Consider the following 12,024-nt stretch of genomic DNA (forward strand, 5'->3'; position numbering starts at 1 on the left):
AACCCAGAGCCTCATGCATGCTAAGAAATGCTCTTCACTCAGCTGCATCCTTGGCCCCATTGTAGGCTCTTTATGTGCATTATTTCTTTGACTCCTTGTAACAGCCCTATAAGGTAGATTCGAGAGTCATTCCTATTTTACTAATCAGAAGACTGAGGTTAAGAAAACTGCCCAGGATCACATAATTTCCCCCAACACATTTAGTGTTTTTATTGTTTCTCAAGCACGCTGGGTCCATTCTGTCTACAATGTTCTTCCCTAGTTCTTCACGTGGTCTGTCTCTTGAACGTTCAGGTTGTGGCTCAAATGTCACCACATAGAAGTCTACCTTCTCTGTCTCATCCACAGTAGCATTGTATGCCTACCAGCATGCAGCAGGTATAAAAAAATGATCTCATGGGTCCTTTATTTGCAAAGCCCAGAACAGCATGCTTTCTTGGCTCAAGTCCTCCCCAACTCCTGAGGATACCACCTTCCATACTGTCTGTCCTCACCTGTCAGGTGGTCCTAGTCTCCTCAATCCAGAAATAATCCTTCCCTTCACTCTCACCGAGCTGTGTTCTCTTTTGTACATTCAACAAGTTTCTCTTGCACCTTTCCCATAACACACGGGCTGGCTGGAACGGCATGGACCAGATGAAGTCTGACCTCCACCTGTAGATGCACTGGATGTGTAAACAAGCAAATCTAACACAGTCAGAGAGGTGCAGATGAGAGACACAGGTGGCCACTTGAACAGCACACATAACCAAAAATAAAAGGCATACATAGGTATTTCTCTGAGAAGAAACTCAGTAGACCAAAGCCAGGCAAAAGATGTGGTGACGAACTAACCAAAATTAACCATCAACATATTTTAAAAGCTGTACAGTGATGCTGATTTCAAGCCAGGCACAGTGCTGCATGCCTCTAATCCCTGCAACTCTGGAGGCTGAGGCAGAAGGTTTACAGATTAGAGGCCAGCCTCAGCAATTTAGCAAGGCCTTATCTCTACAAAACTTAAAAAGCACTGGGGATGTAGCTCAGCAGTAGAGTGCCTCTGGATTAAATCCCCAATATAGTAAATAAATAAATAAAGCCAATTAAAATGGTTATAATAAATTCTTGGGTGTTTTTATTTATTCATTTATGTTTTTGGTAATTTTTTTTCAGTTGTAGTTGGATATATACCTTTATTTTATTTATTTTTATGTGGTGCTGAGGATTAAACTCAGGGCCTCCTTGCACATGCTAGGTGAGCTCTACCACTGAGCCACAACCCCAGCCCCATTTTGGTAATTTAAAAAATGTATATATATCTTTATTAGTTATTGATGGACCTTTATTTATTTACTTGTTTATATGTGGTGCCAAGAATTGGACCCAGTGCCTCACACATGCTAGGCAAGTGCTCTACCACTAAGCCACAACCCCAGCCTGGTAATTTTTTTTTTTTTTTTGATACTGGGAATTGAACTCAGGGGCACTCAACCACTGAGCCACATCCCCAGCCTATTTTGTATTTTATTTAGAGACAAGGTCTCACTGAGTTGCTTAGTGCCTCACTAAATTGCTGAGGCTGGCTTTGAACCTGAGATCCTCCTGCCTCTGTCTCCCGAGCTGCTGGGATTACAAACGTGCAACACCACACTTAGAGGTAATTTTTTTTTTTTTAACAGCACAAAGATGTGTTTATCATGTGAAAATTTCTGAAACATATTAAGGACCTTGGTGGTGCCGGGTGTGGTGATGCATGCCTGTAATCCCAGCAACTCACTAGGCTGAGGCAGGAGGACCAAGAGTTGAAACCCAGCCTCAGCAACTTAGTAAGGCCCTAAGCAACTCAGCTAGACCCTGTCTCTAAATAAAATACCAAAAAAAAAAAAAAAAGGCTGAGGGTATAGCTCAGTGGGTCATCGGGTTCAATCCCCAGTGCCAAAAATAAATAATAATAATAATAAAAAAAAGTTTGATAGAGTGACAGGTAGAAAAAGAACTAGAGAAAATTGTGTATGTGATGTGTTCTTGGCTATGTAAATAGATCCAAAAAAGACCCTGGACTCTCCAGCCTGTGGGCTTAAATGAACTCAAGTTAACCTTATACTCAAATTTCTCTGCCTCATTGCACCCACCTGTTCTTATAGATCCTTGCAAAGGCCCTGGGGACTCCCAAGCATTCATGAAATGTGTGTGTTTGATGGGGACAGTCACCTTTCACAAAGGACACCTTCAAGTGGGGTGACCAACCACCCAGTTTGTCTGGGATGCAAGAATTTTAGTGCTAAAACTGGGGATGGCCTTGGTACGGTGGGATCGGTTGGTCACCCAGTTTCCCTGTGCAGGGTACTTCCATAGTTGCATGATTTTTAGGTACATCAGATTTGTTTTCTCAGCTGGAGTTAAGCTGTATCTCTCCCCAAACAGGTAGTGGCGGACTATGGAGGGGACAGTGTGAGCAGAATGGTGGGACTTTTATCCCTGGCACCGGGGAAGTGAGAAAACCAGGGAAAAAATAGCTTGAGAAACAAATGACCCGAGCACAGGTCTAGACAAGAGGTGCTGGTCCAGGACCCCTGAGTGCATTGGTTGGCAACTGCAGTGGCTGTCAGAGGGGAGAGATAGTCTGGGGGAACTGTAAGTAGGGTGGAAGCCCGACACACACCCACAAACAAAAACAAGCAAACAAACAAAAAACCTGAGGGGAGTGGCCAAAGACATAAGACCCAGGAAACTAGGATTTGAGGTTCACAAATTTGGGGTGTGGTTTTTACAATCTGTCCTTGGTTTTCAATTTGGCAGTGACTTACCCCAAAGCCAGTATTAATACTGGATGATCATTTCCTATCTCATCAAATGGACTACTCTTCCTCCGCTTCTTCTTTTTTTTTGGTGGGGGTGGAGAATGGGGGCTATTGGGGATTTTATTCAGGGGCACTTGACCACTGAGCCACATCCCCAGCCGTATTTTGTATTTTATTTAGAGATAGGATCTCACTGAGTTGCTTAGCACCTCACTTTTGCCAAGGCTGGCTTTGAACTTGTGATCCTCCTGCCTCAGTCTCCTGAGCCCCCAGGATTATGGGCATGAACCACCATGCCTGACCTCTTCCCTTCTTCAAGCTCCCAAATGCGGGTGATTCCACCATGAGGTACTCTTATCTCTCTCTCTGCACTGCCTTCTATAATACTTCCATTAATCCACCTGGCCACCATTTTCATTTTCATTTTCTTTTTTGGTATGGGGATTTAACCCAGGGGTGCTTTACCATTGAGCTACATCCCCAACCCCTCTTGTATTTTTTATTTTGATACAGAATCTTGCTAAACTGCAGAGGCTGGCCCTGAACATAAAAATCCTTCGGTTTTAGCCTTCTAAATCACTGGAATTACAGGAGTGCACCACCCCATCCAGCCTGGCGGCCGTTTTCATTTCAATAAGGTTGACTCCCAAATTGTACTTCCAGTCTCAATCCTGCTAGAGCTCCAGTCCACACTTCAAACCATCTCCAGGACGTTTCCTCCTCATTATCTCCTATCAATAAGCCAAATTCAGCACATCTCAGTAGGACACACAGGATCCTAATCACAGATGTTCGCATTGGAAGAAAGCTTGGCGATGATCTCATCCAGACCTTGCCAACTAGGGAGCCGTAGCACCCACAGTGTGCAGTGGATGGGACATGGATAGATAGAGCCCTCAGAGCACCTGGAGCCTCTAGATCAGTCACTTCTATTGATTACAACCTCATTCTCTGATCAACCACAGAGTAGGGTCGCTGGTGAGCAGGAGGCCACCATCAGGAGCCAGGTGCACAGGACATCAATGCCTGCATAAATAAGGGGCTCATAGAGATACTGGAAGAGTTTTTGACCTAGGTGCCCAAAGAGTATGAAGAACAAGTTAGTGTGCAGGAAGGGATAGTGTGCATGGGTGTGTGAGTGGTGTGTGTGATGGGGGTTCTGGTGCAGGCAACTCAGAGACTCTATTTGCACACTTTTATATTGGATAATTTGTGTATTTGTGGTGATGAAGCTCTCAGTAAGCATGTCTAAGCTGGGAGGTGGTTGTTCTGATAATGTATATGTGTTCTATAAGAGTTTCATCATGTTATTGATTTTTTTTTTTTTTTTTTTGGTACCAGAGATTAAACTCAGGGGCACTAGACCACTGAGCCACCAGCCCTATTTTGTATTTGATTTAGAGACAAGGTCTCACTCAGTTGCTTTTGCCTTGCTTTTGCTGAGGATGACTTTAAACTTTCGATCCTCCTGTCTCAGCCTCCCCAGTTGCTGGGATTATAGGTGTGTGCCACTATGCCCAGCTCATCATTATATTGAAATATTAGCTAGGAAAACATGTGATTAGATCTAAAATCCTCAAAAAATTTTCTCAGTATGTTTGTCAATGAAAGGAAAGAGGATTAAATATAATGTTTTTTTGGGCAATGGGAATTAGACCCAAGGGTACTTTACCACTGAGTTACATCCCCAGTTTTTAAATAATAATAATAATAATACAATTATTATTAATTGGTACCAGGGATGGAATCCAAGGATGCTTAGCCACTGAGCCACATCCCCAGCCCTTTTTATATTTTATTTTGAGACAGGTTCTCACTAAGTTGCTTAGGGTTTCGCTAAATTGTGATCCTCCTGCTTCAGTCTCCTGAGCCACTAGAATTACAGGTGTGCACCACCACACCTGGGTCAGTTTTTAAATTTTATTTTTATTTAGCGACAGGGTCTCACTAAATTGCTGAGGCTGGCCTCAAATTTGTGATCTTCCTACACCAGCCTCCCAAATCACTGGGATTACATGCTTATGCCATTAAATATGGAAAATCTAGCTGTTTTTCTTTCTCTCTCTCTGTACCTCTCTCATTTTCTTCCTTCCTTCTCCTTCTCTCTCTCTCTTTCTCCCCTCCTCCCTCTCCTTCTCCTTTATTTATTTCTCTTTCTCCCTCTCTCTTTCTTTCTCAGTTTTGGGAATCAAACCCATAGTTTCCTGCATGCCAGGAAAGTGCCCTACTACTGAGCCACTTCCCTAGCCTGAGTATAACTTAAATATAATTTCTACTGTTGTAAATGTTTGAATAGTTATAAAAAAGTTAGTTTGTTGTTTTTTTTATTTTTTTTTTCTTAATCATCTATCATTGTAAATAGTCACTTGTTATTTAAAGAAATCACAGTTGAAGAATCTTGATGAGGCTGGGCATGCCGGCACACGCCTGTGAACCCAATTATTAGGAGGCTGAAGCAGGACAACCACAAGTAGGAGGCAACTTAGCAACACCCTGTCTCAAACAAAAACAAAAACATAAAAAAGATTGGGGATGTAGGTCGGTGGTAGAGTGCCCTAGAGTTAATCCCCACTATGGGGGACGGGAGAGCTTTGTTTTTTTTTTGGTACTGGGGATTGTGGGATTGTGACCACTGAGCCACATCCCCAGCCCTATTTTGTATTTTATTTAGAGACATAATCTCACTGAGTTGCTTAGGGCCTCACTGTTGCTGAGGCTGGCTTTGAACTCCTGATCCTCCTGCCTCAGCCTCCTTGGCCACTGGGATTATGTGTGCCACCATGCCTGGCAGGGCTACCTTTTTTAACACTTAATATCTTCTCTAATGCTATTTAAAATTTTTTATTATAATTACATCCTGTAAAGAATTTTAAAAACCACGTTCCATATGCTCCTCTAATTTTCACTGTGTGCTTTAACGTGAAAAGTATTGGAAACTTTGGAAAAAAGTATTGAGGCTAAGGGTACCATTCTAACCCAGGCTCTTGATTTGTGAGGATCTCAGGGCTCAGCATTGAATGACTTAAGGTCACAGTACTAATCATCTTCTAATTTTCCATCCAGTCTGAACCTCCTCCCAGGTTTAAGGCATCCCTCCATTAGGAGGTGTAGCCTGCAGCCAGTTAAGGGAGCAGAGATGCTGGGTTTGGACTCTCCGTGGCTAGACCCTGGACTCAAGCACACATGCCTCAGCCTTTTTCTATTTTTATTTTTGTATTTTTGTGGTGCTGGGCATTGAACCCAGGCCCCATACATGCTAAGCACACGTTCTACCACTGAGCTCTCCTAGCCCTCTACCTCAACCTTTTAACTGGAGGTGAGCACGGCTAAGAATCAGTGGCCAGCGTGGAGCCTTGGCACTATTACCAGGGAAGCTGGGCCTTGTGCCAGGTGGCAGCAGTCTTGCTGTCTTCTTGGTTCAAATCTGTAGCCTGGGGGCTGGGATGTGGCTCAAGCGGTAGCGCGCTCGCCTGGCATGCGTGCGGCCCGGGTTCGATCCTCAGCACCACATACAAACAAAGATGTTGTGTCCGCCAAATACTAAAAAATAAATATTAAAAAATTCTCTCTCTCTCTACCTCTATCTCTCTCACTCTCTCTTTAAAAAAAAAAAAAAAAAAAAAAAAATCTGTAGCCTGATTTTGAACCCTTCCTGGCTTCAAAGCCTCAGAGCCTAGTTCTTGGACGCTCACAATGCAGTGATTCTATGCATGGAAGTAGGCAGGGCTGGTATCTGTTGCTTGCCATCAAGGACCTTACTGACAAATGGGTATCAGAGTGGCTGTAGAGCATAGTTCTCAGAGAAATGGCTGGGGTGGTCTGTGATCCTTAGTCTCGTCTTTGGGGCTGAGGTAAAGATAATGCATCTATTATTTAGGTATGTGATTCTAATGAGTGCCATTCACACCCCACTGTTGGCAAACAGTGGAAACACAATTCAACAAAATCACCCATGTCACTTGGAATTAAAGGCAAGTGTCTAGAGGAGTGCTTGTAGCCATGTAATGGATGTGAAGAATTCAAGGACTGTGGGCGGTGTGGTTTCTTTTGACAGTACTGGGTGCTGGGCAGCTGTCTTTGGATTTATATATACCACATCTGCATGTGCTCCTTTATGCCATTTTTCAAAGTGACCTGAAGCTTGCTAATGTTGAGCTACAAGGCAGAGCAGGAGGTTCTTCAGCAGATCCAGACTGCAGTGCAATTGGGCCTCCTGATCCAGGGTATTCAGTGATCCTCCATTCACAGTCACACTCTGGGATGCTGTACAGAGCTTATGACAAACCCCCAAAGGAACATCACTATGGATCTGCTTAGAGTTTGAAACCAAGTCTTGCTCTCTTTGGCTAATAACTATTCTTCTCTTTGGAAATTGCTTTTAGTTTGCCCCTGGGTCCTGACAAAGATGAAAAGCCAGATGACCACATACCTGTGTAGCTTACTGTGAACTGAGTGTCTGTTCCACTTAGCCATAAAGTGCCCAGCAGTACTCCTTTCCCCAGGAAGCATGGTATATATGAGCAGGTCTGAACAAGTTCCGGTGAAGCACAGATGTAGTGCAACGCCAAGCGTATTTGTTCTCATCTCATTATCTCATTGCCACCACTCCCTCAATTCACAACCATGCCCTTCTGGAGAACTCCCCATGACCAGGGGACCTATGGATGACATAGCTGGAAATGGCAGAACTACACTTTGTGTTCTTGAAAGACAGGGGCAAGAAGAAACCTTCCTAGTGGATGGAGGTTTGAGTTGTACAATTTTTTTTTTTTTTTTGGTATCTGGGATTGAACTCAGGGGCATTCAACCACTGAGCCACATCCCCAGCCCTATTATATATTTTATTTAGAGACAGGGTCTCACTGAATTGCTTAGCATCCTGCTTTTGCTAAGGCTGGCTTTGAACTTGCGATACTCCTGTCTCTTCCCCCCAAGCAGCTGGGATTACAGGTGTGCGCCATCACTCGGCAACTTGAGTTGTACTCTTATGATTCTCTTTGCCATAAGAAAGACTATTCAACCCAGGGACCAGGTGGTAATGAACCCAGATTGGTGACAAGGAGGTTTGGGGGTGAGGATGTAGAACATCTCGGATTAGACTTAGAGAGTATTTGTGTCTCATATTGAATGCTTATCAAAATATTCTCATTGCTAAAAAAACTATAAGGAGCAAGTGGATGGACAGAGCCACCTGTGGACATAAATCAAGCTCCTCCCCTAGTCAAGCCAGTGCCTGCCTACTGAGGACCTGAACAAAATGGCAATGAGTCTGGTACAGAGGTTATGACAGGCTCATCATAGGTTTCTCCCCCAGGCTAACCTGGCTGTTGCCACTGTGGAGTGCCCATTTAAAAAGGAATCATTATAATGGACTCTATCATGGAGGGATGGTGAGTCAGTATCATGGGAAAGTGTTTACACTGAATTTGGATCTGCTTTTCCTGCTAGCTGCGCTTTTACCAGCATCACCCGATGTGGGTTTACTGAATAGCTAACTCAATAACATGAGTTGCATTCATTGCTTAATGAATCAACTTCACAGTGAAAGAAGACTGTCCTATGAGATTCACTAACCTTATTGTACACACCAACAACCAGAAGTAGGTAGCTTCTTAGAACAGTGGAACAGCCTACGAATCATCAGGAATTTCAGCCAGGTAGAAGGTAACAGCTTGAGAGCTTAAATTCCATTTATAAGTCTATAAGTAAACTTATAGACTCTGTGGACTTTGGGCTGTATCTATCCCCCCCCCCCATATATATATATCTTTTTTTTTCTTTTTCCTTTTGATACCAGGAGTTGAACCCAGGGATGCTACTGAGTCACATCCCCAGCCCTTTTCATATTTTATTTTGAGACAGGGTCTTGCTAAGTTAACTTAGGGCCTCACTAAGTTGCTGAGGCTTTTAACTTGTGATCCTCCTGCCTCAGGCTCCCAAACTTCTGGGATTACCAGCATGTGCCACTGCACCCAGCCTGTACCACATATATTTTAACGAATCTGAAGGGTTTTAAAGACGTTGACTTTTGCCAACATTTAAAAATCAAGAGTTCATGTGAAAACCACATTTTCATATTCTCTTGAAAATTCTCTAGCCATTTTAGGGCTGCATTCCCATAGCTGCTTTCATTAAACAAAACATGAGCACTTCTGTTTGCCAAATCCATCACCTTGCCCACTTTTCATTACTTATCTGGTCCCTGTAGGTATGTTTGTTATCCTTGATGTGCAACTGAATTATAGTGAATACATTTGGCAATCAGTCCTTGTAGTTTATTTATTTATTGGTAGTGGGAATTGAATCTAGGATGCTTTACCACTAAGCTACATACTCAGTCCTTTTTGAGACAGAATCCAGGATCCAAGTGGCTGAGGCTGGTCTGAACAATTTGCAATCCTCCTGTCTAATCCTTTCCAATCGCTGAGTCTCTAGAATTATAGGTATGGACCACGGTTTGGCTACTGCTTGTATTTTGTTACCAGGGATTAAACCCAGGGGCGTTTAAACCCCTGAGTCACAACCTCAGTCCTTTTTGTATTTTATTTAAAGACACAGTCAGAGTGGCTTAGAGCCTCGATTAATTGCTGAGACTGCCTTTGAACTCGGGATCCTCCTGCCTCAGCCTCCCTAGCAGCTCGGATTATGGGCAGGCGCTACCACACCCGGCTTAACTTTCACTTCATATATGTGTTTTATTTTCCTAACCAGACTGTAGTAAGGCAATTAGTGGGCAGAACCCTATTAACTATTTTTCTTTAATTTGCTCTTTGGTTGTCTCATATTTCAATAGATATTAATATAGGTTTGTAAAACCTCTCTCATCCCCAGAGCTAACCTTGGCCCCAGGAGTCCTCCTGATTTGGGGTGTGTGCCTGAAATTTCGTCATCATGGTTCGTTCTAGGGGCCGAGCTAAGACCTAGTAGCTTGTCAAGTAAAGAAACTAAAGCTGTTTCCCAATTAATACAAACATAACATCTTGAAGTAGACTTCAGGCGAGATGCCACCTTCCACCGCAAAGGGGAGCGAGGCAAGTTCTGGCAGAGGTGGCAGAGTTCCTAGCTGGGTCTTCGGGAAAGGGGAGGAGATGCCGGAAAGTGGCTGCGTTCTGAAGGTCATCAGAGGCTTTCCGGATGGGGACCCTATGCCACGATCCAGAGTGACCCTCCCTCCGGGTCCCGCAGCCCCGGGTGTGGTTCCTGGCAGTTCCCCAGCAGTGGTCATTGGGATCAATTTCAGGACTCTACAACCAAGCCTTCGCAGTTTCACATTCTGGGGGCTCTCCTCCCCGGCCCCCAATTTCCCTCCGTCGCTGGAGCTGCCTGGCACCCTAGGTCGCTGGGGTCTTCCCCCTCGACACCCTCTAGGGCTCCGAAAGCGCCTCGGTTTCCCCACGGGGGCGCGAGGGGCACGACTACCTGGGGCCTCTCCTAACCTCGTGTACGAGTCGCGGAGGTGGCTGTGCCGCTTTCGGGCTCCAGCCGGGACCGGGCGGGGACTTTGATCCCCCCCGCCCCCCCGAGGCTTCCGGCTGGGGCATTTCGCGAGCGGCGCGCCCCTCTCTCCGTTCCGAGCCGAGCCCGGGCTCCAGGGCTCCCCGCCCCCGACGCGTCGCTCCCGCGCTCCCCCTAGCGGCCGCCGCGCGCCCTCGCTCCGTCCCAGGCTCGTCGGCGGCGCAGCTCACGTGACCGCTCTCCGGGCCTGCGGCCGCTGTCGGTTCCCCCAGTCACCGAGCGAGAGGGAAGAAACAAGATGGCGGCTGAAGGCGATCCGGAGTGGGGCCCCAGCAATTCGGACTGAGCCTTCTCCCTCCACCCGCTTCCGCCGGCCGGGCCCCTCCCGCCCGGCCCCGCAGGCCTCCCCACCCGGCCCCGGCGCCCCCCACCGCCCCCTGCGCCCGCCCCTCCCCCCTCCGCTTTCCCTTCTCCCCCCGCCGCGGCTCCGACATGAGGGGCCGGCGGGGCAGGCCGCCCAAGCAGCCCGCGGCTCCCGCTGCGGAGCGCTGCGCCCCAGCCCCGCCACCGCCACCGCCGCCGCCGCCCACGTCCGGACCCATCGGGGGGCTCCGCTCGCGGCACCGCGGCAGCAGCCGGGGCAGGTGGGCCGCCGCCCAGGCTGAGGTGGCGCCCAAGACGCGGCTGAGCTCGCCCAGGGGGGGCAGCAGTAGCCGGAGGAAGCCGCCGCCGCCGCCGCCGCCGCCGCCGCCGCCGGCCCCCCCCAGCACCAGCGCCCCGGGCCGGGGGGGGCGAGGAGGCGGGGGCGGCAGGACGGGGGGCGGGGGCGGCGGCGGCCACCTGGCCCGGACCACCCCGGCCCGCAGGGCCGTCAACAAAGTGGTGTACGATGACCACGAGAGCGAGGAGGAGGAGGAGGAGGAGGACATGGTCTCCGAGGAGGAGGAGGAAGAGGAGGAGGAGGACGGCGACGCCGAGGAGACCCAGGATTCCGAGGAGGAAGAGGAAGATGAGATGGAGGAAGACGAGGATGACTCGGATTATCCGGAGGAGATGGAAGATGATGACGACGACGCCAGTTACTGCACGGAAAGCAGCTTCAGGAGCCACAGCACCTACAGCAGCACTCCAGGTACCCACCCAGGCCGGTCGCTGCAGCCTCCTTCCCCACCTCCTCCCCCTCCCCCCTCGCTCACTCCCTCTCGTGTGCAGTGAGTGCATCCTGCTCCGGTCTCCCCCCATCCCCGCCCGCCCCCCAAACGGAGGGGAAATGCGACGACACATCAAGTGGCAAAAAACTAGATTTACAAGAGGAAAGAGGCGCATTGTTCAAAATGGAGATTGCATTGTTGCAGTTTGCAGGCCACACACTCGCTCGCTTTCTTCCTCACCCCCCAGCCCCCCCCTTTTCCTCTTCAAAATTTGTGCCAGTGCAGTGTCTCCACCGGCAGGATTGAAACTTTGGCACACACACACCCATTGCGTTCATTTTTCTCCCCTTGTTTTGGTGTGGGCTTTTTAGAATGAAGGAAGCCTCTTGTTTTGCAAACCTCTTTGCATTTCTAATGTGGTTTCTTGTAGATTTTTATTGTCTGTCTGTTCCTTAAAAGGGTATTAAGGATTGAGACGGTTTGTGGGATCCAAATACACACAATACATGCTTCCCTTCTCACCCCTAGCTATGCGGTTTAAAAATTATGTTAAGGAAATGATCAGTTGAGATGGTAGGGGAACCTTATCTGGTCGTGTGTGTGTGTGTGTGTGTGTGTGTGTGTGTTTGTATTCAAGT

The 12,024-nt window shown here is 47.4% G+C and overlaps 1 protein-coding gene across 13 annotated transcripts in view; it reads left to right on the forward strand.

Annotated features, from left to right (window-relative positions):
* The first annotated feature begins 10,702 nt into the window (after window positions 1–10,702).
* The window catches only part of Bptf (bromodomain PHD finger transcription factor), a 129,659-nt gene continuing 128,337 nt past the window's right edge, over window positions 10,703–12,024 (forward strand). For all 13 annotated transcript variants that reach the window (XM_046427690.2, XM_046427688.2, XM_046427692.2 and 10 more), the window contains exon 1: window positions 10,703–11,367. In XM_046427690.2, coding sequence (XP_046283646.1) covers window positions 10,728–11,367 — 640 coding nt within the window. In that variant the 5' untranslated portion in view covers window positions 10,703–10,727. The remainder of the gene's footprint in view (window positions 11,368–12,024) is intronic.

This window comes from Marmota monax, unplaced genomic scaffold, assembly GCF_021218885.2.
Source record: "Marmota monax isolate L192 unplaced genomic scaffold, Marmota_monax_Labrador192_F-V1.1 WCK01_AAM20220418_F8-fsc00285, whole genome shotgun sequence".
Taxonomy (NCBI): Eukaryota; Metazoa; Chordata; class Mammalia; order Rodentia; family Sciuridae; genus Marmota; species Marmota monax.